The sequence below is a fragment of the Ursus arctos genome, unplaced genomic scaffold (genome assembly GCF_023065955.2).
Source record: "Ursus arctos isolate Adak ecotype North America unplaced genomic scaffold, UrsArc2.0 scaffold_34, whole genome shotgun sequence".
Lineage (NCBI taxonomy): Eukaryota > Metazoa > Chordata > Mammalia > Carnivora > Ursidae > Ursus > Ursus arctos.
In genome coordinates this window covers 21,938,497-21,965,433 of record NW_026623030.1, presented here as the reverse complement: position 1 = coordinate 21,965,433, position 26,937 = coordinate 21,938,497, and the positions used below count along the sequence as shown (strand labels likewise).

At 41.4% G+C, this 26,937-nt stretch overlaps 1 protein-coding gene across 1 annotated transcript; it reads left to right on the top strand.

Moving 5' to 3' along the window:
* The first annotated feature begins 1,074 nt into the window (after positions 1-1,074).
* Positions 1,075-26,937, top strand: TRAFD1 (TRAF-type zinc finger domain containing 1). Its single transcript, XM_026514904.4, has 12 exons — positions 1,075-1,199; positions 3,524-3,589; positions 9,733-9,868; positions 9,981-10,034; positions 12,608-13,013; positions 13,892-14,098; positions 21,576-21,652; positions 22,938-23,168; positions 24,401-24,521; positions 25,188-25,527; positions 25,762-25,834; positions 26,028-26,937. The coding sequence occupies exons 2-12, from the start codon at positions 3,543-3,545 to the stop codon at positions 26,085-26,087; spliced, it is 1,752 nt and encodes a 583-aa protein (XP_026370689.2). The 5' UTR covers positions 1,075-1,199; positions 3,524-3,542; the 3' UTR covers positions 26,088-26,937.

Here is a 26,937-nt window from a genome sequence, read left to right as displayed (position 1 = left end):
TGACATACAGTGTAAAGTGCTTAAATCTTAAGTGTACAGCTTAGTGGCTATTTACCAATACATCTGTATTTACCGCTTTGCAGATTGAGATCTAGAACATTTCAAGGACTTGGAAATCTTTCTCAGATTCCCCTGCAGTCCATACCCTCCAGATGGAACCCTTATTCTGACTTCTCTCACCTTAGATTAATTTTGCCTGTTTTTGAGCTTGATATCTTTGGAATCACACAGAATATACTGGCTATTTAAATATTTTAGCCTATTACATATAATGCTTTGCAACCTGCTTTTCCTGCTTAGCACGATAGCATGAACATTTTGCAATTAAAAGCTGCAATAAAAGTCATGGTTTTAAATTGCTGCATTGTAGATAGTATATTCTTGGTTATATTTAAATGTTTATTCTAGGGATGCCTGGGTGGCTCAGTCAGTTAAGCATCTGCCTTCGGCTCAGATCATGATCCTAGGGTCCTGGGATGGAGCCCCAAGTCTGGCTTCCTCCTCAGCGGGGAGTCGGCCTCTCCCTCTGCCTCTCTGTCTCTCAAACACACAAATAAACGAAACTTGTTGAATTTTTTTCTTTTTTAATTAGGGAAGAGGAGTTCAGAGAGTCCATACAGGCAGCGGTGGAGAAATTGGGGCTCAAACCTACGACCCAGGTGTTCAGTCTTCCACTGCAAAAAGCAAAATGCTCAAATATGGATAGAACCTTGCAGAGGTCTTGCACGAGGGCATTATAATAGCAACAAGAATGACTAATAAGTATTAATGGCTCATGACGAGAGAACAAATGTTATTAATTATCTTAATATATTAGGCGTATTAGTAATGTTTGTGTGTGTATTATTCATGCAAATATTATTAGCCTGTGTCAAGGGCAGCCGCTGGGCCCTGAGAACCAGGCTCACATCTCAGACCTCAGTTGCTCTTCCCAGATGTGCAGGGACTGGGACTTCCAGGGATTCACCCCGTGGAGCTGTGAGGAGCCAATCGGCACGCAGAAGGCGGGGCCCCGGGAGCGACAGCAGTGCCATCCAATGGGCTGATAGATGTAGCTGGCCCTGGCCAATGGGCGCGCTCCTCCGCGACGGTCGGAAGTGGTGAGGCGGCTCTGGGGGCCGTTGTTCAGTGCGGGGGCTGAGAGGAGGCTCTGTGTCTGCGGCTGGCGGGTCGGCTGGAAGTCCTTGCTGTCGTCCCGGGTGAGTGTAGCGGCGGCCCGAGCCTTGGGAGCCGCACTGCGGCCTCCGGTTCAGGAGGAGGCCGGCATCCCCAGCGCTTGGTGTGTGGGCGGGGGGTGGGTGCTAGGGGCCCCAGGGGTCGCGGCCGTAAGGAGAAAGACGGCCACGCCACGGCGTCTCCTCAGGCCAGTGGGGGAGGCCGCGCTTTCTCCTCAGGGAACCCGAGCCTCGACAGCCCCCGGCGGCGCCGCCCCTTCGCGGCCTTGGCCGGGGCGTCGGGGAAGTGGGCGTCGTCCGGAGCGCCGCTGTGGGCACCGCGCCCCGGGCGGAGCCGGGCACGAGCCGCGAGCCCCCGGCTTGCTGGGGGGGGGGGGGGGGGTGGGCGGGGAGGGGGCGGCGTCGCGCTGGCTTAGTACGGGCTCTAGGTCAGGGACCGGGGGTTCGAGTCCCCATTCCAACCGTGTGGCGGCTGTCTCCCCAGAATGGAATAATGGCTTTCACCTCTTAGGGTTGTGGCCTGGAGGAGGGGTCCCTGTAAAGCGCTTAGCAGTCAGACGCACGGTAAATGTTAACAGCTGCTATTTGCGAAGCTGGTGCCCTCTCCGCCTCTCACCCCGAACTCCCTGGGGGAAGGGGCCGTTGGAAACCGCCTCCTGCGCCCGAAATCCTGGAGAGGGGCTCCTTCTCAGGTTGAAGACTTGCTGTACCGCAGCACTTTCGTGCATTCGCTCAATTACTCCGTACAGCGGCCCTTTGGAGTATTGTCAGTTGTCTACCTGAAGAATTTGAGGCCCAGACAGGTTAAATCCCTTATCGACTGCGTGGCGGAACCAGAGCTCGACCCTCCAAGGGGCCCACTCCCAGCCCTGCGCGCCACCCCCAGACCCCTTGGAGCCAGAGGGCATTTCCCTCATCCGAGGCTCTGGTCTTGGTTTAGTTCCTGGAGCACACCTAGAGACAGACAGCCCTGAGAAAAGTATGCAGGCTTTCCTCTTCTGAAAACCTGATTTATTTTCATAGATAGATGCTTCCTGTCCTTAGTTTACATTTCTTATGGGAGCGGTTATCTTGAGTCATGTAACTCCCTAATTTAAAACCCTTCTGTAGTTTGCCGTTGAGCTTGGACTATCATCCGGTATCTTTTCTGCTCACATGATAAGGCCTCCTTGGATCATTCCCGTTTTTGAATATGTCTTCCAGATCTACCTTTACTTTCATTGCCTTTTAGGCCCTCTGCCTGATTGGGTTTTCCCCCACTCCCATCCTCTCTTATTTTCTCTTTGCGCTTCAGGTCTTCTTTAAAACATCATTTTGTCAGAACGTCCTCTAATCACCTTTAAAGTAGATTCCTTTCATCAACATTTGTCTATGTACTTTTCCATCAAAATACATTAAGGTATATCTATTCATTTGCTTATTTTTCTCTGTCACTAAGTTGATCTGTTAGACAATTTTTCTTTAGTCTGTGAAGTAGTCTTAGTGCCAGGGTGGCACACTGGGTCTCAACATGTTGAATGAATATGTGCTTTGAAAAGTGAGTTCATTCAGAAATGTCAAAACCATCAAAGAGCCCTTTTGGGGTAGTATTTAAAACCATTTTTGTGTCATGGAAAAGAATAAAGTAAGTAGTGGTATCAAAATTGCCAACACTTTGCTCTCTGCACTGGCATCTTGTTTATAAAGAAGGAAAATCTTTACAGTGCCCAAACCTGGCAGATCCTCTCAGCTAAAGATCAAAGTTAACATCATCTGTAATAATAAAACTGTTGACATCACGTACTTTCTGATATAATGCACAGAGATGAGCACGACATCAGTTCTGTGGTATTCTTGCCAAAAACATATTAATCATGAGAAAACATTGAACAGACTGAAACTGAAGGAACTTCTACACTTAATGTGATTTTGAAAGATGAAGAAAAACTTAAGAAATATCCTAAATCAAAGAAGATTAAGGAGAAATAACTATGTGTGATATGTGACCCTGGATTAGATCTTGAACCAGAAAAAGGGAATTAGTGGGATGATTCATGAATATGATTTATAGATTAGTTATTAACATTGTATTAGTATTAGTTTCTTGCATTTGATGATTTTACTGTGGTTATTTATGATGTATTGGGTGAGGGGTATTCTGGAGTTTTTTTATGGTGCTTTTGCTTGTCAAATTATTTTTAAATGAAGATTAAAAAATAAGGTAAAATCTAAGTATTGGGTGTTAAATAAAATACTTTAATGTACTGGTTTTGGTAACATTTCCTGTGTACTTGTTTTTTGTTTTTGTGTTCTGCATGTCATCCTAAAAGCAGAAATGAAATTGAAAGTTTATACTATCTTCTTTGTAGTTTTCAGGAAGAACTAAAAATGGCTGAATTTCTAGATGACCAGGACACTCAACTGTGTGACAATTGGTAAGAAATTAAATCTAAGAAATATTGGAATGAGAACAAACTAGTTTCTGTAAAAGGTTGGTTCATTTGTTGGCAGGTTAAAATTGGAACCATATAACCTGGAAATATATGGGACTAAAGCCTTTTTAACAATTTTATATAACCTTGCCTGTTTTAGTAATGTGATAAGATGGTTAGGTTCAGGTAGCACAGAGAAATGAGTATAGCGATGTGATGGAGGTGGGAGTTTGGATCTCTGGTACCTGCTTTCGTTAATGACTTGGCAAGTCATCCCACCGAATGTTTTGGAGCCTCACTTTTCTGATGTATAAATAAGCAGATTTATTTTTTGTCTTTCTGAAAAATATACATTTTTATTTTTTTAAATTTATTTTTTGTTCCTTTTTTTTTTTTTTTTTTTAAGTAGGCTCCATGCCCAACGTGAGGCTTGAACTCACAGCCCTGAGATCAGAGTCCCATGCTCTATGACTGAGCCTGCCAGGTGCTGCTCATCATACTTTTTTAAAAAAAAGATACAAAACATATAGTATGATGTTTGGATTAGATGCATGCCTTTTTTTTTTTTTTAAGATTTTTAATTTATTCATTTGAAAGAGTGCACATGGAGCGTATCAGCAGGGGGGAGCGCATCAACGGGGGGAGAGGCAGACAGAGAGGGAAGAGCAGACTCCCCGCTAAGCAGGGAGGCCTGTTTCGGGGCTTGACCCCAGGACCCCTGGGATCATGACCAGATCTGAAGGAGCTCAACCGACTGAGCCACTCAGACACCCCTAGATGTGTGCTTTTCAAAATGTGTTACAAAGATTTCCCCGTGTGGCTACAGTGGCTGTCTTGGGGGTGATTGGGAGCAAGTTTAGTGAGGTTGGCTCTACATCTAGCAGTGAGAGAGTAGTTCAACCAGAGCCACTCAATTGTTTTTATAAAGGATTTTGCTGAAGGAATGTTCACTGCTTTAAAAGTTTAAGAAAAAAAAAAAAAAGTCTAGTTAAGGTCTTCTGGCAGTCCAGCTTAATCATTATCCCTTCAGGGGCACCTGGGTGGCTCAGTCGTTAAGCGTCTGCCTTTGGCTCAGGGCCTGATCCCTGTGTTCTGGGATCAAGCCCCACATCAGGCTCCTCCACTAGGAGCCTGCTTCTTCCTCTCCCACTCCCCCTGCTTGTGTTCCTTCTCTCGCTGGCTGTCTCTCTCTCTCTCTCTCTCTGTCAAATGAATAAATAAAATCTTAAAAAAAAAAAGTCATTATCACTTCATGATTCCAGAATTGTTGGTGAAGACTGGGTGTAGTCTTGGATGTTACGCTTTCTATTTTGGTGTGTTTAACCCACGTGAGTGACAAGAAAGAGCAACTCTTTCTTGCTGAAATGAAACTTAGAATGCAGCTAATAATTTCCTGAGTTTGGTATCTTAGTGATATACAAGTGCTCTTATGGAAAGCTAAAGAAAAAAGCAAAGAAGAACTGACTGTGCTATGTTTAACTTACCAAATTGTGGTAGAAGGGAAGAGATGTTGAAGAAGGAAAATACTTTGACTCAGATTGGTGGAAGATTTGAGCCAGATAACAGTTTTTATTTTTTTATTGCCTTTTTCTTTTTACTCAGGCTTTCAGCAGAATTAGGATGTAATCAGAGCAACTGCTGGTTGCAATATTCTTTCCCTGAACAGAATTAAGATTTCATTTCTAAGAACATGTCTTGCTTTATAGGGTATTTTTTTCTACTATGCCACTATCACTATCTGCCAATTTAAAAACTATTATAGCTTGTTTGTGTTTTGTATGTGCTATTACTGATACAAAATAATTAGCGATGCAAATAATCACAGGAAAATGTGATTGTGTTAAAAAAAAAAAGACATTGGCAATGTCATCAATTAATATGCTCTTATTTTATCAGTTCTCCAATTTGAAGGAATCTCAAGGCCAGGACAATGTATAAATAACTATGCTAAGGGAGTTTAAAAAAAAAAAAGGGTAAGTTAATGGAAAGCTAATGAAAACAGGGTTATTCAAAGCCAAAGCAATTTATTTAAAGAAAAAAGATTAGCATGGAAGAGTGACTAAGCAAGCATAGACCTCCCATCTCAGTAACCCTCTTTAAATTCCAGGTTTAAAATTTTTATTTTTATTTTTTATTATTTTTTAAAGATTTTATTTATTTATTTGACAGAGAGAGAGACAGCCAGCGAGAGAGGGAGCACAGGCAGGGGGGGTGGGAGAGGAAGAAGCAGGCTCCCAGCAGAGGAGCCTGATGTGGGGCTCGATCCTAGGACTCTGGGATCACGCCCTGAGCCGAAGGCAGATGCTTAACGACTGAGCCACCCGGGCACCCCTAAACTTTGTTTTTAGAGCCATATTTCTATTATTCCCTAAGAAAAGTTAAGGTAAACTTCAAAATGTGAGCTGCCAGGGTGCCAGGCTGACTCAGTTGGTAGAGCATGCAACTCTTGATCTTGGGGTCATGAGTTCAAGGCCCACGTTGGGCATAGAGTTTATTAAAAATAAAATAATAAAATAATTTGAAAAGTGAAGAGGCACCTGGCTGGCTTGGTTGGTAGAGCATGCAACTCCTAACCTAAGGGTCATGAGTTAAAGCCCCATGTTGGGCATGGAGCCTATTTAAAAAAAATAATAAAACAAAAAATAAGAAATTTGGGGCACCTGGCTGGCTCCATCAGAGTGTGCAACTCTTGATCTCAGGGTCATGAGGTCAAGCCCCATTTTGAGCATGGAGCCTACTTAAAAACAATTTTTTTTTTAAGTTAAAAAAAATGAGCTGCCGTTAGATCCACTGGGCCAGTAAAAGGAGTAGTTGTTATTGAAGATGTTCTTGCATGTCATATCTCTTCTCTGTGGGGGAGAGTGTGGTTCTAGGGAACAGGAGCTTCAGTGTTAGAAGGTTTTGACTAACAAGGGTGCCTGGTTGGCTCAGTTGGAAGAGCATACGACTCTTGATCTCAGGGTCATGAGTTCAAGCCCCATGTTGGTTATAGAGATTACTAAAAACAATAAAAAAAAAAAACACAACTTCGACTTTTATTTTTGCATGTATTAACAAATTGATTTTTGGCTTGTTGTGTTTAGCATTTAGAAGGCTACAGGGAATTTTTCTGGGAGCCTTGGCTTGCCTTTCAGTTATTTCTAAGAATCTAAAATGAAATTTCATCTTTAACTTGCTAGTCCTCCTTGGGACTTTGAGCAGTTTTATCTAGATACAGAGCTGTGTTCTCATTTATCTCATTTTAAAACATCTTGATTTTATCTGTATGATAGGAAGTAAGTATATTGTATTCTCTCTGGTTGGAATGTTTGGTGGGACTATTTTGTCAGCTAAATTTAAAAAGAAAAAACTAGCAGACAACTGTTTCGTGTATGTAATTGTTGCTGATATCTTTTTCTTTCAAGGTTTCTTTCAAAGTTTCCCAAGAAGTGAAAATGTATCATAGTAAATACTCTGTGGTCTTACCTAACAGCTGCTTTTGATTCTTGTTGCTTTATGTTATGATTATGTGGTCCTTAATATTTTCTTGGTCTAATTCTAAAATTTTAGTGGCCTTGAGTATATAGAATATTCTATGTCAATAGGTTATCCTGACTAGCCCTATAAAATAAAAACTATAGACATATTTTCTTGATTTTTGTTGTTAAAAGAAAATTATTGTAAAAATTATGAATCTCAGCTCCCTAAGTAGTAATTATTAGGCTTAATTTTTTGTGGCATTTGTGTATGTATGATTCACAATCATGATATAACTCTACTTTCATTTTGTTGGTGTACATTTAATGTAGCCACTCCTTTAAACATTTTTAATGATTTTTTTTTACTGTTTTATGACACTAATGAAAATCTTCATAATTCTAAGAATGACATTACTTGATTCAAGACTGTATTATGGTCCTAGAAACACATTTTCAGCCTATTTTTAAGCCGTTTACGGTACCACTGGTAATGTATTAGAATACTGGTTTCACAACATCTTTTAATAGTGGAATGTACTAATTTTAACTTTTGTTAATTTAATAGGTTTAGATTATAACTTTGATTTATAGCCCCTGTATATTTTAATATCCTTCACTTAAAAAAAATAAAACAATTTAAAACCACTGGTTTCCTCAGAAAGCTAGGAATTTTAGAGAAATAGGGGAAGCGAAATCTTTCAAGATATTTGTAGTTTCCCTCTTTATCCAGTTGAGATTTCTTCCCATCTCACAGTTGATTGTTCTGTGTCACCTTCCAGTTTTGCTGTAAGAGCTTCCTTGATAGTTTCATCATTGGGTGGAAATGAATTTGCATTTATTTGGTGTCTTGGTCTTTCGGACTGGGAGTATGACTTAGCTGGAGGCACATCCTACTTTGAAATGTTTCTTACACTATGTATGAAGAGTAAAACTATAAAAAAGAAATAGGCTGTCTACAATTTAGTGTGGAAGAGAGTTCCTGTAGTATGTAGCTTTGTACACTAAATAGGGTATTTAAAGATTTGCATAATTATCTGTATTCTGTTCAGTATTTTATTTTTCTGAAATTTTATTCTAGGTGGTGACATACTTATAGACTCTTTCTATCCTTATTTTTAATTTAAATTCAATTAATTAACATATAGTGTATTATTAGTTTCAGAGGTAGAGGTCAGTGATTTATCAGTCTTATATAATATCCAGTGCTCATTACATCACGTGCCTTCCTTAATGTCCACCCCAGTTCCCCAGTCTCTTCCTCTCCAGCAACCCTCATTTTGTTTCCTGATTAGAGTCTCTTATGGTTTGTCTCCCTCTCTGATTTTGTCTTGTTTTATTTTCCCTGTCTTCCCCTATGATCCTCTGTTTTGTTTCTTAAATTCCACATGGGGTGAAATCATATAATTGTCTTTCCTGATTGACTTATTTTCCTTAGTATAATACCCTTTAGTTCCATCCACATCTTTGCAAATGGCAAGATTTCATTTTTTGATGGCTGAATAGTATTCCACTGTGTGTGTATATATATATACATATATATATATATACCACATTTTCTTTATCCATTCATCTTTTTTTAAAGTAATCTCTACACCCAACATGGGGCTCGAACTCATAACCCCAGGACCAAGAGCTGCAGGCTCTACTGACTGAGCCAGGCAGGCACCCCTAGACACATTCCTTATTTTTCTTTCTTTCTTTTTAATTAAGTAGGCTTCATGCCCACCATGGGGCTTGAGCTCAAGATGCTGAGATCAAGCATCGCATACTATACCAACTGAGCCAGCCAGGTACCCCTAGACAGTACAGTGCAATCTTTAGCTAGACTAAAATTGGAGTTTTCTAATGGTCATATCCAAATGACTGAAAGTAAAGACTTTGAATGTGCCTCTAGTTTAAGTGTACATAAACACTCTTGTTAAATTTAAATGAGCTTAATCTTTCACTTAAGATTGTCATTTTCCTCCCTTTTCTGTAACTTAGAGATGATCTTGATCCCTTGATCTTGGATCCCTTAAAGAGAATGACAAAAAGTGAGTGAGGAGACAGGTTTGGGGGAAGGGACTCAGGACTTCATTTTTGTACAGTTCTGCAGTGAAGTTCATACCAACAAAACCAGAGCATGTCCCTGACTAGTATCTAGCCTGCTTTGAAAGGCATGTGGGACGTAAGGGAGACAGTTTTCTGTTCCCCACTGACTATCCCAATGCTAGCATCTGCTCTTTTTGTTTGACTTTTAGTGGAATAAAATTTAATGAGGTTCAACCTACCTCAAACCCGGAGTGAAAAGAATTGGTAGACTGTTTTGTTTTGTTTTTGTTTTTGTGTTTTTAACAATCCTGGAATGTATCATTATGTTTTGGGTCATGGATGGTTTTAGAAAAGCCTAGTTCATTTCTTGGCCTCTGACTTCATGTTGCTGGTTGTGATTAGCTCTGACATCTAGAAAATGAGGCTGAGCTTGTAGAGGTAGTACATAGCACTGATAACTCATTGTTGCACAAAAGGCTCAAAACTTTGGGAGTTAATCCTTGAAAAGCAGTCTGTAAACTCATAAGAGTTTCCAGACTAGATTTACTAAAGAGAAGTAATGGAGACCAAAGATCAGACAAGTCAGATTTTCCTGTAATATCACTGTGCATAGATTAGTCAGTAATGCTTACCTTTCCCTTTGATCTGTTTCTATAGCAAAAAAGAAATTCCTGTGTTTAATTTTACCATCCATGAGATCCACTGTCAAAGGAACATCGGTATGTGTCCCATCTGCAAGGAACCATTTCCCAAATCCGACATGGAGAGCCACATGGCGACAGAACATTGTCAGGTAAACCACCAAGTACTCAAATGTTCATAACTGTATTATACTTGCTGTTTTGCAATAGCAAGTGATCATATTGTCACAAAGCCAATTTACTGATTGTCACTTCTTACCATAGGTGACCTGTAAGTGTAATAAGAAGTTGGAGAAGAGGCAATTAAAGAAGCATGAGGTTAGTTTCCCTGTACCATGAAGAGTGTGAGTTCCATGGGGCCAATATTACTGAGATTACTGAGCCACATGCAGAGCAGAAAACCAGTCTGTTTGAGTCTTGTTTCTCTACCAGCTCCACAAACACTGTCTCTTGAGGTGTATTTGAGGCTTTGACTTTTTGTGCCAGATTCAGCTGCATGGCTCTTGTGCCCCATGCTCAGTTCTCAGAGCCTTTCTCTTTGGAACTGAGTCTATCATTTCTGCTGGGGTTTAGCTGGCAGCCTCAGTGAGTGCCAGACCAAGCCTGGGCTTGCCAGTGTGGTACAACCTCTTTAGTACAGAGCCTGCCTAAACATCTTGTAATTTTCTTTTGACTTCTTTTTTTTTTTTTAAAGATTTTATTTATTTATTTGAGAGAGAGAGAGACAGCCAGCAAGAGAGGGAACACAAGCAGGGGGAGTGGGAGAGGAAGAAGCAGGCTCCCAGGAGGGAGTCTGATGTGGGGCTTGATCCCAGGGTCTTGGGATCATGCCCTGAACCGAAGGCAGACGCTTAACGACTGAGCCACCCAGGCGTCCCTCTTTTGACTTTTTGATCACTTAGGTAACATGGTGTTTACACCCAAAGGAATTCCTTAGAGTGCATTTGGTGAGATAGAACATAGTATCATTTGGTCCCTCGTTGAAATAAAACTGGCCTCAGTTGAATGAGCATTGTTTTTGTGAATGAGCATATTAATTCACCAGTTAAAAATATCCCGTATTTAGGGGCGCCTGGGTGGCTCAGTCGTTAAGCGTCTGCCTTTGGCTCAGGGCGTGATCCCAGAGTCCTGGGATCGAGCCCCCATCGGGCTCCCTGCTCCGCTGGGAGCCTGCTTCTTCCTCTCCCACTCCCCCTGCTTGTGTTCCCTCTCTCGCTGGCTGTCTTTCTGTCAAATAAATAAATAAAATCCTTAACAACAACAACAAAAAACCCCCTATTTAGTTGGTCACCTGTGTACATATATGTAAAAATTTACCAAGGTATGCAGTTAAGATTTGTACATTTCATTCTATGTACCTAAAATGACAATTTATAATTTAAAAATATAATTCATAATCATTGTAGAAAAATTGGAAAATATAAGAAGAAAACAATAACCATTCATACAGCACAGAATTAAACGTCTTATAAATACTTTGGCACTCTTACTAGTTTTTCTAAGCATTCGGCCTATGTTTTACTAGGCCTCACCAGCAAGGGGGGTTATGATTGAGGTCATGTTAACAACAATGAGTATTTCTCTGGTTCTAATATTTACCTGCTGCATAAAACGACCTCCAGTCAACTATCCTGTCTTCCATTCTCTCCCCTCCGGCTATTTCTGGGGGTAACATGGTAATATATCAGTCGTTCTAAAGGTACAAGTACAAGGTGTTTCCTGACATTCCTGCAAGTTAGACCAAGATAGTTGTAGACCAGAGATTAAAGAGGTTTTTTAAATTTTCTTTAAAAAAAAGTTTATACTTTATTTGGTGCTCTGGTGAGTTACTAGCACTTTTTAGGGTTGTTAACAAAGTACTTACTATATTATCTGATATGTGCAAGCAATATTTTGCTCTTGGCTATTGAGTGCCTTTTTTTTTTTTTTTTGGGCTATTGAGTAAATCAGTGGCATTTTTCTAATAAAATCTTTGTGAATCAATATTATAGCTACATGGTATATAATTTTAAGGTCACAAAACCATATATGTAAAAATTGTCTCTTCCATTCCTCTTCCTAGGCTGTCTTTAATTATTTTCTTGTGCTTCCTACAAGTGATATTCCATGCATACACAAATAATGCTAAAAATGTTTAGCATTTGGAATAGAACTTGGGTTTAATTTGTATGAAAAAAATTTTGTTCTTTGGCACAGTGGTTGTAAAGTATCTGAACTTTTAAAGTGATGTTACATTGAAGTTACGGGTTTAAGTTCCCAAGTTTGGAATGTGTGTATTAGAGTAACGTATGCCTTTATATCTTTTTAATTTTTTGGTGTTTTAGTTACAGTTTCAAAATAAGTTCTGTAAAAGTTTTGTCCTTCATCTGCTGAGTATTTATACTCTTGGGGTCATCTTTTTTGGTAATTCCTGGTTTATTTGGTCAATTTAAAGCCAGTGTTGTACACAAATGGGGAGATTAGAAAAATCAGTATCTTTCTAAAGGACAGCCTCTTTTCCTCATTACCAGGTACTTAAGACAGATTGGAGTGGTAAGGGGAAATTGGGCTGGCGGAACTTCGACAAACATATTTGAATTGCTATGCTTTTGCTGTTTGCTCCTGGGCTTTTCTGGCTGGTTTTGGGTTATTTTGTAATGTGTGCACAAGATGATGATAGGATGGTTGAGTGAGTAGATTCCTTCTAAGAGTTTCTTTCCCTTTGTAGAACCTGGTGACAGGGACAAAGAGGGAAGCCGTGACTCTTAAATGCGTAGAAAAGCATGGCAGGCAGAGCTAGGGTTGGAAGAGAATATTAAAGTAAAGAAATATTTTTGGCTTTCCTTGCCCTGTATTAAAACATAGCCTCTCTCAGATTGGCATATTAATTGCTTTATTACTCTGTGTTGCAGGAGACTGAGTGTCCTCTACGGCTTGCCCTTTGCCAGCACTGTGATTTGGAACTTTCTGTTCTCAAACTGAAGGACCATGAAGATTACTGTGGTGCCCGGACGGAGTTATGTGGCAATTGTGGGCGCAATGTGCTGGTGAAAGACCTGAAGACTCATCCTGAAGTTTGTGGAAGAGATGGGGAGGAAAAGAGAGATGAGGTTGCCATGCCTCCTAATGCATATGATGAGTCCTGGGGTCAAGATGGCATCTGGATTGCATCCCAGCTCCTCAGGCAAATTGAGGCTTTGGACCCACCTATGAGGCTGCCCCGAAGACCCCTGAGAGCCTTTGAATCAGACCTTTTCCGTACTAGAACTACCAACCAAAGGAACATGACGGCCCAGTTTCCAATTCAGAATAATCTATGTGAGTTGTGTTTGGATTAGAAAACGGAATGGTATCAAAATCTTAAGGCAAATGGGAACAGGGCTTTGGGGACAAATAGATCTTAATAATAGAAACCTGATTATAGTTAGGTAACATGAGGAAGACTAACTTTCCTACAGATTGGAAATAACCTCTTTGCTATTGAGTTACTATTGGATTACAGCTAGCATTGATGATGACAATGACAGTGACAGTCCTGTTAATAGCTAATATTTACTGAGTATACAGTATGTACTTCAGGCATTTATAAAATGAGCATAATATGTACTAAATGATTTAGTTCTCACAGGCATTCTTAGGTAAGTGGTAGAACTGGGACTTGAATTCAGGCAATCTGACTCCGTTCTTCAAACTATTCTGCTATAGCGCAGAAATATATGAAAAATGTGTAGCACACTGCTTGTCTCATAGTTATAGCTCAGTAACTTTGGGTATTAATAAAACAATTAGACTAATAATGGAGCCTTTTATGACAGCCGACTTAATGTTTGGAGTCCTGTGAATACAGGAAGGCTAGGCCTCTTTTATTCCTGCACAAATGCCTGTAAACCTTGAATGTTTGCTAAGCATGGACTTAAGGTAGCGACATCTCTAATGTTTTTTGTTTTTTTTTTAAGATTTATTTATTTTAGAGCTTTGGGTGTGCACGAGTGGGACGGAGAGAGGGAGAGGGAGAGAGAATCTCAAGCAGAATCTGCACTGAGTGCAGAGCTCAACACGGGGCTCGATCTCATGACCCTGAGTTCGGAACCTGGGCCGAAATCAAGAGTCAGACGCTTAATCGACTGCGCCACCCAGGCACCCCTCCCTCTAATGAATATCTTGAGTACTGGTTATTTATTTATATTTTCTTCCAGTGGAAGAACAAGAAAGGCAGGAAAGGAATAGAACCCGACAGCCCCCAAAAGAGGGTGGTGAAGATAGTGCAAACTTGGACTTCATGTTGGCCCTAAGTCTGCAAAATGAAGGGCAGGCCTGCAGTGTGGCAGAGCAGGACTTCTGGAGGGCTGTATGTGGTGCAGACCAGTCCGTTGAAGGTTCCAGTGCTCTGAATGACATGAAGGGTAGGTTTGTTTATTCTGTAATAGCCTCTGTCTCTACAGGTTTTTTAACTCTTACACTGTGTAATTTATATAAAATCAAGAGTGTTTCATGAGATAAGATTTGCCTTTTTTGTTTTGCTTTTCCCAACTTTTTATTAAAAAATGTCAGAATAGTACAGTGAATGTCTATATACCCCTTGTTTATATTTGCCAATTTTGGTATTTTCCATTTATTTTAAATATTTTTTTATTTCTGCCCTTGAACTATTTGAGAAAAAGTTGCAGGCATAATATTTTATCCCTAAATACTTTAGCATGTTTCTTAAGAACAAGGGTATTGTATGTAAACATAATACATCACTGTCAGGAAATTTAACAAAAGTTCCTTACTTATACATAATATACTTTGGAGTTTATTTAGTTTTTAAAATCCAGGATTACACATTGTGTTTAGTTATTTTTAGGTTAATTTAGTTTAGGCCCTTCTCCCCCCCACCTTTTTTTCCTTTTAGTACATTGGTACTTTTGAAGAGTCAAGGACAGTTGTTTTGCAGAATATTTCTGTCTCAATTTAGATTTGTCTGATTTTTCTCATGAAGGTATGCAGTTGTGTGAGAATTCCTATGTTGGTGATGTTGTGTCCTTCTCCGGAAGTCAGTTTATCCTATTAATTCATTAAAATGAGATCTGTCAGATACCTCCATTATATGGATAGCTTTTCCCCTTATAATACCTAGATTCAGGTTGTTATTTTGACATTGTGGAGGAAGGAGATATTTACACATCTTTTATTTAGCAGTTTTTTGTATTCACTAATGTTTCTTGCTTTAATCAGGTATAACTGGTGATTGTACAATGGTGATTTTTCTGTTTTTATCCTTTGTTCTAAATTAGTTATTATTCTATAAAGAACTTGGCTCCACTCCCTGCCTCATTTAAAAACAATTCTGGGGAGCCTGGCTGGCTCAGTCTGTGACTCTTGATCTCGGGGTCATGAGTTTGAGCCCCATGTTGGGTGTAGAAATTACTAAAAACCAAATAATAAAAGGAAATAAATACATTTTTTAAAGTATTATTGGATTCATGGATTAAAACTAGGTTTTTATTATTATTATTTTAAAATTTATTTATTTATTAGAGAAAGAGAGAGGGAAAGAGACATTCAGCAAGAGAGAGAACACAAGCAGGGGGAGTGGGAGAGGAAGAAGCAGGCTCCCAGCGGAGGAACCTGACGCGGGGCTCTATCCCAGGACTCCAGGACCACACCCCGAGCTGAAGGCAGATGCTTAACAACTGAGCCACCCAGGCGCCCCATAAAACTAGGTTTTTAAAAATAAAAGTTGGATTGTGTTCAGTTAACCACCCCGTTGGGTCTCTTGTTTGGAGAACAGTATATTTGAGGGATGCATGTCACACATATTGAAAATGCTGGAGGGGCACCTGGGTGGCTCAGTCAGTTAAGTGTCTGCCTTCAGCTCAGGGTCATGATCTCAGGGTCCTGGGATCAAGCCCCACTCCTGCTCAGTGGGGAGCCTGCTTCTCCCTCCGCCTTTCCCCCTTACCCCCAGCTCATGCTCCCTTTCTCTCTTTCTCTCTTTTATCTCTCAAATAAATAAAATCTTAAAAAAAAAAAAACACGCTGGAGTTGTAAGAGGTTTTGGGGACCTAAACTTAAGCAGGTGCCAGCTATGAGTTTGTCTGTCTTTTTCTTTCTTTCTCTCTCTCTCTCTCTCTCTTTCTATCTTTCAAAGATTTTATTTATTTGAGAGAGAGTGAGAGTGGGCATGAGCACTGGGGAGGGGCAGAGGGAGAGGGAGAAGCAGACTCCCCGCTGAGCAGGGAGCCCAATGCGGGACTTGATCCCAGGACCCTGGGATTGTGACCAGAGCTGAAGGCAGATGCTTAACTGAGCCACCCAGGCGCCCAGCTGTGAGTTTTCTTTATGTCACTATGTGAATAACAACTCCAAGAACAGTAGGATAATTCTTAACATTTTACTGATTTAGATAAAATAGGTATTGGTCCTGGTTAAAAGAAGTAAATGGTAGAGTGTATATGGCTTGCTTAAAAGAGGAAATGGTAGTGTTAATAGAAACTTAGATAATGACATCTTGCTTTTTAAAAATGTATTTTTTTAATATAAGTTATAATGTGAAAAACAGTAAATATATATGTAAAATGTTTTTTTTCAAAGAGGGGTGTGGGAGGGGCAGAAGGAGAGGGAGAGAATCTTAAGCAGGTCCTGCCTAGCGCAGAGCCCAGTGAGGGGCTCGATCTCACTACCCAGAGATCATGACCTGAGCCAAAACCAAGAGTCGGATGCTTAACCAACTGAGCCACCCAGGTGCCCCAAATGTTTTGTTTCTATGATCTACTGTAGCCTGTGGCTGGTTAACATGTAAATCCAAAGACTGAATAAGGGGTGAGTCTGTGACTCCTTAGAGGGTTATGTCCCTATCGGTTGGAAAAAAAAACACTGTTTTAGGCTGTATTTTCTTCCTTAAGAAAGTGCTGTTTGTATTGTAGAGGTTTTTTTTTTTTTTTTTAATTGAACTATCATTGACAAATTAGTTTCAGGTGTACAACATAGTGATGCAACAGTTATATACGTTATGAAATGCTTACCACAATAAGTGTATTACAGTGTTATTAACTATATTCCCTGATCTGTACTTTCCATCCCCTTGAGTAGAGGGTATTTAAAAACAATTTATGGGGCCCCTGGGTAGCTCAGTTGGTTAAGTATCCGCCTTTGGCTCTGGTCATGGTCCCAGGCTCGAGTCATGGTCCCGGGGTCCTGGGCTCGAGCCCCATGTTGGGCTCCCTGCTCAGGAGGGGAGTCTGCTTCTCCCTCTGCTTCTGCTGCTCCCCCTGCTTGTGCTGTCTTGCTTACTCTCAAATAAATAAAATCTTTTAAAAAAAAAAAACCTTTTGCATCTGTAGTAAAAATGATTGTGTACAAATTAAGTAGGTGAATCGTAAGGTATGTAAATTATATCCCAATAAATCTGTTAAAAAAGAGGTAAAAATCATTAAAAAAAGTTTAAGATTGTGAAAGAGTGTAAAAGGAAGCATAGAGGCGCCTAGGTGGTGCAGTCGGTTAGGTGTCTGCCTTTGGCTCAGGTCATGATCCCAGGGTCCTGGGATTGAGTCCCATATCGGGCTCCTTGCTCAGTTGGGAGTCTCATTCTATCTCTGCCTGCTGCTCCCCTGCTTGTGCTCTCTCTCTCTCTCCTTCTGGCAAATAAATAAGTGAAATCTTTAAAAAAAAAACAAAAGGGATGGGGTGGGGAGGAAGCTTAAATCTCCTCCTCACCCACTGATAAGTCTCCTGGTTCTCCCCAGAGGTTACCACTTTCAGCAGTAATTAGGTAGACTTATATTTTTTTTGTACAGAAAAGAATGTGAATATGTAATATGAGATTGTTTAAAAGCTGGTTTTATTAGACTTCTTGCATTTTGGGGAGCAGAACAAGGCTTGTCAATGTAATGTTTGGCTTTGAATTCTTTTCCGTTTCTAAGTTTGGTAACCCTTTATAGAATGTTGGTAGACAGATTCTCCCCTTTATTACCTTTGATCTGTTTTTTACCTAATAGTTGCTGCTTCTTTCCCTTAGGAAAATGCACTAGTCCCAAAGAACGCATTTCCAAAGCCTGAGCATCCTCTTTTAATATGAGTCTCTTTATCAGCCTTTCAGACTTGACTTTCATGGTGCTAAAGAAAGTAAAATGCAGTAGCATAAGAGTGACAGGTGAAGACTGGGTTGAGTGTAGTTTCCTTTATCTTCTCCTTTTTTGATCCTATCTTAGATTGTTTTATTAACTTTTGTTTGCTTGTTTCATTGCATTTTTCCTCCCTACTGATTTGAAATGTATATTCTCTGTCTCTATTCTTGTGATGGTTTCCCTGGAAATGTCAGCATCTTTATTTAATTTAACAAAGACTAAAACTAACCTTATCACACTTACCCAGTTAATACAGTACCTTTAGAATTAGGATCTCTCCTTTATGACTTAAAAGCTGCTACTGTGGTAAGTTAGTGTTCTCTCTTTTCTTTTTAGCACCATGATATAGATATTTCTTGCTTTATATACTCATTGTATTTATTTTATTTATTACATGTTTACCATTTTTCTTTGCTCACCCATTCTTCTTCCTTGTTACCCTGAAATTCCTTCTAGGATAAATTTCTTCCTAAGGTACCTTCTTTGGAAATTCTTTTGAAAGTGTCTGTTGATTGTAAATTCTCTATTTTTGTTTGTCTGAAAGTCTTATTTTTTCTTGTTATGTGGTAGTTTCTCTGTCACACAGTTCAAGATTGCCAGTTATTTTGTCTTAGTTCTTTGAAGGTACTCTGTTTTTTGGCTTCGGTTGTTGGCTATAGAGATGTCATCTGTTAGTATTGTTATTTCTTTATAGGTACTTTGTCTTTTCTGTCTGGCTCATTTTAAGATCTTTTTGTCTTTGAGGTTCTGCAGTTTCCCGATGATTTCTCTGGCTTTAAATTTTTGGGATTTGCTGGCTTTCCTGATTTGTAAATTTAGTATTTTTCATCTGTATGGAAAATTGTCATCTGTTATTTCTTAGATTATTGCTTGTCTTCCATTTTTTTTTCTTTACGATTTTATTTGAGAGAGAGAATGAGCGGGGGGGGGGGTTGGGGGGAGGGACAGCGGGGGCGGGGGGAGAGAGAGAGAGAGCGAGCAGCCAACTCTCTGCTGAGCAGGGAGCCTGGCACAGGGCTCAATCCCAGGACCCTGAGATCATGACCCAAGCTGAAGGCAAATGCCTAACCAGCTGAGCCACCAAGGTGCCCCCTGTCTTTCATTCTTTGTAGTCTTTTTCTTTTTTCTTTTTTTTTTTTTTTTAAAGATTTTATTTATTTGAGAGAGTGTGAGTGGACACGACTGCAAGTGGGGGGTTGAGGGGAGTAGAGGGAGAGAGAAAATCTCAAGCAGACTCCCCATGGAACACTGAGCCTGATGCAGGGCTCGATCTTACAACCTCAAGATTAGGACCTTCCTGAGCCAAAATGAAGAGTCTAATGTTTAACCACTGAGCCACCCAGGCTCTCCTACATGTGTTAGATTTTTCTCTATTTTCCGTTTCTTGTATTTTCCATTTCTTTGTCCTCTGGGGTGCATTCTGGGTAATTTCTTAAATGTCTGCTTTCTAATCTATTGTTCAATATGTCCATTGAGGTTTTCACTTCAGTGATTAATATAGTTTTCATTTATTTGAGTTCTGTTTGTTTTTTCCTTCAGCATGCCTCATCGTGTTTTAAATAATCTTTTTTTTAAGATTTTATTTGAGAGAGAGAGAACACGAGTAGGGGGAGGGCAGGGGGAGAGGGAGAAGAGGACCCCCCGCTGAGCAGGGAGCCCGATGCAGGGCTTGATCCCAGGACCCTGAGATCATGACCTGAGCCTAAGGCATATCCTTTAACTGACTGAGCCACCCAGGCATCCCTTGAATAATCCTCTATAGGAGCACCTGGGTGGCTCGGTTGAGCGTCCGACTGTTGGTTTTGGCTCAGATCATGATCTCATGGGTCAGGAGATTGAACCCTGTGTGGGCTCCATGCTCAGGAGGGAGTCTGCTTGAAGATCGTCTCCCTCTGCCCCTGCCCCCACTCATGCATTTGTGTGCCCTCTGTCTCAGATCTTTTCCTTTTCTTTTCTTTTCTTTCTTTCTTTCTTTTTTTTTTTTTTCTAAGATTTCATTTATTTATCAGAGAGAGCACTAGCAGGGGGAGCGGCAGGCAGAGAGAGAAGCAGGCTCCCTGCTGAGCAAGGAGCCCAATGTGGGACTTGATCCCAGGACCCGGGGATAATGACCTGATCTTAAAAAAAAGCCTTTTGTATCTGAGGTAGTCATATTCCAGTTCCTTTTTAAACATGTCTTTAAACATTTTAGATATATTTTCAGATGCTACAGAAAAATAAGTATATCTAAAGTCTCTTTTTTGATATTTGTTTCTGCTGACTGTCATGGTGGCTTGCTGCCTCCTGCATATGTGAGCTTTTGTTATTTTGTTTTTAATTTTTTTTTTAAGATTTTGTTAGAGAGAGGGCGCATGCGAGCATGAGGGGGGAAGAGGAGGAGAGGAAGAAGGAGAAGCAGACTCCCTGCTGAGCAGGGAGCCCAATGCGGGGCTCAGTTCTAGGACCCTGAGATCATGACCTGAGCTGAAGGCAGATGCTTAACCAGCTGAGCCACTCAGGCATTCCTGGTTTTAATTTTTTTAAAGATTTATTTATTTTGGAGAGCATGCAAGTAAGGGGAAGGGCTAAAGGGGTAGGGGGGAGAGACTGACTCCTAAGCAAACTCTGTGCTGAGCAAGAGAGCCCAATGCAGGGCTTGATCCCATGACCCGTGGGATCTTGGCCTGAGCCAAAACCAAGAGTCACCCAACCTAGAGCCACCCACGTGCCTACTCCATGTGTGTTTTAACATTGAACTTCCTAATGTGTTCTTCAGACTATTTATATATGCTTCTGATAGGTTCCTAGGGATACTACTGACTGGGATAGTTTTATTTTTTTATTTTTTAGAAGATTTAGTTGAGAGAGCAGGGGGACAGTGCGGAGGAGGGGTTGAGGGAGAAAGAATCTTAAGCAGACACTGTGCTGAGTGCTGAGCCTGATGTGGGGCTCGATTTCACAACTCTGAGATCGTGCAGGACCTGAGCTCAGAGCAAGAGTTGGATGCCCAACAGACTGCACCGCACCACCCGGGTCCCCCTGGGATAATTTTAAATTGAATTTTTGGTTGGCTTGGACTTTTAAAAATTATAAACATGAATTTATGTAAAAACAAATGTAGATTCTAGACTCAAACCCGTGTAAAGGCCAAACTCTAGCTACTATTCCTTAGTAAAGACTTTTTTCTCCTACCCAGAGTGAAGACCTAGGTAGGCACATTTTCTTCACTCTTCTCATTGTTCACCCTCCAGTTGTTCAGCAGTCTTCCTGAGGCTGTTGTGTTTGAAGAATCCTGGATTTAAAACTACTCATTTATTTGCTCTTGTAAATTACTTTTGTTTGTTGTGCATCTTTCTTGGTATTTTGTACTGGGAGAGTTTTTAAGGGTATCTTATCTACCATTCATAAGTGAGCCTCAGGTTCTTGACTTATAAAATGAGGGTAATGTAGGATCTCCTTTATAAGTTTTCTCTGAGGATAGAAATAATGTACAGAAGCTTTTAGATTAGTGCCTGGGGTTAGTACACATTCACATTCTTCCTTAATTAGAGTAGTGGGTAAGCTACTACTTTACTCTTGCTCAGGAAATGGTGACAAGTAAATCTTGGAAGTTTTTTCCTTAGAATTTGTCTCTTAGATGGCTTCTCTTGGAGAGTTTACAGTTCCACAAACTGCTACATCTAAGAAAAGTCAAAGGAAGTCAGACTTTTATATAAAACCTTAAAAGGGGGATAAAAGGTTGAATCAAGTTTGTTTTTGTTCGTTGAGTCTGACTGTATGGCCTGATACCTAGGTGCAGCTGACCGGACCATGTTGCCTTGTGAATTTTGTGAGGAGCTCTACCCAGAGGAACTGCTGATTGACCATCAGGTGTGTTGTAATTACTTGAGGAATGTGTGCAGGCCATAGTGGGTGTTGTAGGCCACATGAGCTCTTGAGCCAACTATTTTAATATACCCATGGCAGGAGGTAGCAACTGTGTTTCTTGCCATGGTGTGACTGACCTAAGGATATGAGAACTCAGCTTTGTTCCCTCTTGGAAAATAATGTTCATTCCAGCAGACCTGGTTGCTCTTTCCATAGTATGGTGACTAGTGTACATGTCCACTGACCATTTTAATCTGGTGTCCTCTCATGCCCCATTTTGATTTATCAGAGGTGTATCGAAGTCCTTGCAGTTCCCTGGAAGGGTTAAGGATTTTTTTTGCACTTTACTTTTTCTGCCTGTATGATATGTGGCCATCCACCCAACAACACAGACCCTTAGTAGAGTTGGTTCTGACATGACTTTCAGGAGACCATCCTGAAGGATCTTCTGAAGACAAGGTTAGAGGTCTTACTTGTGTCCTTCTCAAAAGTCCTGTGCCCACTTCTCTTTTAGCCTGTCACCCCATGGTGTGGTCTCCTGATCCCCTGTTGGTCTGCACCACTAGGCTGAGTTCCTTGAGAAGGTTCTGTGTTTTCCTAGCTACTGAATCTCTCAATACCTGGTATTTTGAATGAGTGAAAGTTCTTGAGGCATTTAGGGATGATAAGAGGATAGCCTTTGTGTTTGAGGATTACCTGGTGGAGGGAACTACTTTTTCCCCTCAACACTGTTGCTCTCTGATTTGGTTTGGCTTCATGTGACATTTCCATCACTATTAAGTAATCCCTGTGCTCTGGGTGGAACATATATCCCCCCGTAAGTGGAATAATACAGTATTTGAATACGTCTGCTTTTTGGTTTGGGAACAGCATAAGAAACCTATTAATAGGGATAACAGCCTCTTTTACTTAATGGCTGTGGGAAGAATCTTGAATCTTCTCAATGTAAAAAGAATAATCACAGGGGGCTCCTGTCTGGCTTAGTTGGTAGCCAACTCTTGATCTCAGGGTTATAAGTTCTATCCCCATGTTAGGTGAGATTACTTAAAATCTTAAAAAAAAAAAAGAAAAGAATAATCATAATCACATGAACACAGTAAAAAAAATTTAAAACAGCGCAGAAATGTTTAAATAAGAGTGTTCCATCTGTGTTTGCCCTAACCGTTTTTAGTTTCCTCGTTATTAAGGATGACTAACATTTGTGACTTTTAGACAATGTTTTAAGAATGTAGTGTTTTCCTTAACACCTGCTTTTTTTTTTTTTTTAAACCTATGTTTTTTGAGACAGACAAGCTGTAATCCTTCCTGTGCCTTACCTTCACTCAGTATGGGCAACACTTCCCCCAAAGGGGTGGAGGACCCTGATGTCATCTTCCAAAAGTTTTTGCAGCAGGCTGCGAGTAACCAGTTAGACTCTTTGATGGGCCTGAACGATTCGCCCCCTGTGGAGGATAGCATCATCATCCCATGTGAATTCTGTGGGGTGCAGCTGGAGGAGGAGGTGCTGTTCCATCACCAGGTAAGAGTCCCCAGAGGACCTGTCTGTTTCACTCCATGCAGATCCTCTGAATGAACCTAAGGCTTTCAGAACTGAGAATGCTTCTTTAGTTTTTAAGTTCCTTGCATACCTGACCTGGCTACTGGCCATGCCCTGTTCTGTGAACTATCTGAGGTGTCCACTGCCTCAGGCTTTCAGACTTTCTCTACCTCTGTCAGCTTAAACCATAATGTCATTAGCCGAGGCCCAAGAGCCAGGACTCCATTTAAGCAGGCATCCAGGACCTGCCAAAAGGATTTTTTATTTTTATCATTTTAGAGGGTGGGAGAGCACGTGTGGGAGGGGAGGAGGAGCAAAAAGAGAATCTTAAGCAGATTCCATCCTCAGCGTGGTACCCGAAATAGGGCTCGATCTCACAACCCTGAGATCATGACCTGAGCTGAAACCAAGAGTTAGACGCTTAACTGACTGAGCCCCATGCCAAAAGGATTTTGATGAGAGTTTCCCTGAGGTCACTGACGAACATTTTATTTTTGACGAGGCAGGTTCTTCCTGTTGTGGTGGCATTTGAGTCTTGCATTGCAGGAGTCCTGGAGGTCTGGTTCTGGCTTTACCTGTATAGATAGGTCTGTCCCCTCACTGGGGATATCTATAAATAAAGGAGTTAGACTAGACAGTCTGAAGCTGTTTTTTAGCTTTGCAGTCTAGGATTTCAACCTGTTGGTAAAAAATACATTTTCTGCCTAGTCTTGTTTGTTATGAGGAGCTAATACTGAGGGTATGTTCAGGGTCTTTTCTGTAGTCGATCCTATATAGCTCTTGCTAGAACATCACACATTTCATTTCTATAAGAAAGACTTTTGCTTTTGGATCAGGCAGTAGACAAGTAACTGCTTGTTGTCTCTGAGGGGAGACTATGAAATAAGCAACCATGCAAATGCTCTAAGATCAAAGTATTGACATGCTTTTCTGGGTTCTTAAGGCCAGCCGTTCCTTCATCCTGGCATAATCAGAGTGCTTCTTTCAGTGCCTTAGGTGCTAATGGGAATGATTTTGCCATTCCATATGTGTTTCCTCTTAGTCCCAGGCCCTTCCTGACAGTGGTTGTCAAAGTCATGTCTTTTTCCTCCCTTCCCCCCATAAGGTCTGTTTACCCAGCCTGCTGTTCCTTCCTTTCCTCCTGATGCTCTCTTTCATAGTTATTCATAGGAAGAACTCAATCCTGAGGAACTAATTCTGGTTTTTCTTGTTAGGACCAGTGTGACCAACGCCCAGCCACAGCAAACAACCATGTGACAGAGGGGATTCCTAGACAGGATTTCCAGCCTCCAGAAACCTCACCAGAGCTGCCCAAGAGGCGTGTCAGACACCAGGGTATTAGCCAGGGCTGAGCCAAGGCCACAGGTCTGCTGCTGGCTCAGGCCTGCTTACCATTTCTCATCTGCTACTCTAACATGGGGGTTACCTGAATTCTGAATTACCAAGCACAGTAGTAGGATCTCACTGTGGACTCTCTTGAGGCTAGTTGTGGTCCCATGTTAGACCAAGCTACCTTGAGTGTATTATAGGGTAATGGCTTTGGGGACAGCCGTAGACATGCTTGTCAGTGCTTATTCAGCTGCAGGTCTCCTATCTGTGCAGTTAGTGGATAATTTGGAGATAATTTTCAGACCTTACTATGTCCGCCCTGGGTCCCTGCTTCTAGTTGAACTATGTTTAGGGTACTCAAATTTATTAGTAATATTATTTAGAAGCCTCATGAGTAGGCAGGTAAGCTGTTTTTGAAACCTAACCACTACAAAGCCAATGACAAATTATTTTTCAAGATTTGCTGGCACACCATTGTTGAATACTCAGGAGACTGTATTTGAGGACTCAGGTAATAAGTGTAGACAAGATGTTCCCAGACCTTGTCCTGGAGATGTGGGTTTCAACAGTAAGGCAGTCTTTCACCTAGAATCCTATTATTCCTGCCCAAGTTCCAGCACTAATAGCAAGAGCAGGCTTTTCCCTAAAGCTGGTGCTTTTTTCTCTTCTCAGGAGACTTGTCTTCTGGTTACATGGATGATATCAAGCAGGAAACAGCTAAAGGGTCCACCTACCCTCTTCCCCCCAGCAGACCCATTAACAATATGACAGCTACTTGTAACCGACTGTCAACATCTACATCAGGCCCCAGACCTGGGTGCCAGCCTAGCCCTCCTCGCATACTGAAGCTCAACAACTTAGACAGCCAGGATGGCCGGGCGCGCAGTCGAAACAGCCATAACTCGGCCATGGCCACTGGACACGTTCCAGTGATTCACCCAGTGCGAAATCTCTACCCAGAAAACCTTGTACCCACTTTCCCCCGTGGGCCTTCAGGGAGACATGGAGTAAGGTAAGAATCAGTAGCCCAAGAGTGGAGCTTGGGAGTAGCTCAGGAGAACATAGTGGGAGTATGGACTTTGTGTGTATTGTGACCTGATTCCAAAACCTTCTTTTGCTTTCTGTGGGTTTTTCATTGTTCATTTGTTTTGTTTGCTGGCAGAAAGTTGCTTTTGTCTGGTTCCAGCTGTTTCTGACTTTTGTTCAGAGATATCTTAGGAACTAGTTTCCAATCCTTCTCTTTCAGTGGTAGGAGTGAAAGTGGCAGGAACTCACGGGTCACCTCCACAACCGCCAACTACCGAAACAGAACTGCAAAGGTAATTGGGGATCCAGCCAGTAATGCTCAGTGAGGACTCATAAATGGGTGGGACTGGTATGGTTCTTGGAGTCAGATGAGGTGGGCAATGGATGAGGTTTCCATAGAAGTTTGACATTTCTCGGGCTCTAAAGGAGGACAACTGCTTTTTCACTTCCTCCTTTCTACTTCATTTGTGTTCTCTTGTTCAACAGGCTAAACCCCCCAAGCAGCAGGGAGCTGGGGATGCAGAGGAGGAAGAAGAGGAGGAGTAATGGTGTTGCAGAGAACTGCACAGTGGTTCCATCTTCTCTGCACAGCGCACTTGCCGCGGTTCAGGCCCCACCTCTTGGGCAGGGGAGATTTTACAGATCTTAACTTTTTCTAGGTTATGGCCATTTTGTGTCTTTTGAGATTGTGCTGTGGGAGTTTGAGGGTTTGGGGGGGGGTTAGCAGGGCGGCTGTTGAGAAATGTTTCATCTTTAGCTACTGCCTTTGGCTGTGCAGAAATACAAGTTATGGCCTCTCAGCCCACCAGGGCTCCATCTTTTGACATACTATTGCCACTGCTTCTTGGTGCTGTGTAGTCCTGGTGGAAAGAGGAGAGAGGGTTCTGGAAACCTGGTACTCATGAGTGAAGTGATTCTCTTCTCTGCTGGGGCCTCAATTTGGAAACTTTTAGGTACCCTGTCCTGTGTACTGTCCCTCCCCACTCTAGAATTTGGGCCTCTGATGTGTATGGAGGCTCTCTGGTAAAGTGTTCAGGCCAGTTGCAATATGTTAGGAACAAGGCTTTGGAGATGAGTTGAGCTAGAGGTGAGTGCACTAGAGGCTTTGTTTTTATCTGCTTCTTTGGCATTCGGCGTAACTGCCTTCTGTTTCTGGTGGGGAGCACAGCTCCTTTGTCTTTACTGTCTTCTGATGGAGAAGGCTGGGGGCTCCCTGTTTGCCACCAGAGCCGTGCTGGGCTCTGCCTGGATCAGGACTGAGGCCTAAGCTCCATGGCTTGCTCTGAAAACCAAGTATCAGAGCCCCGATCCCCTCTTTTTATTTTACTACTACTACTACTACTACTATTATTATTAACATACTTGTAATAGAAATAAAGTTTGTACTTGGAGTTCA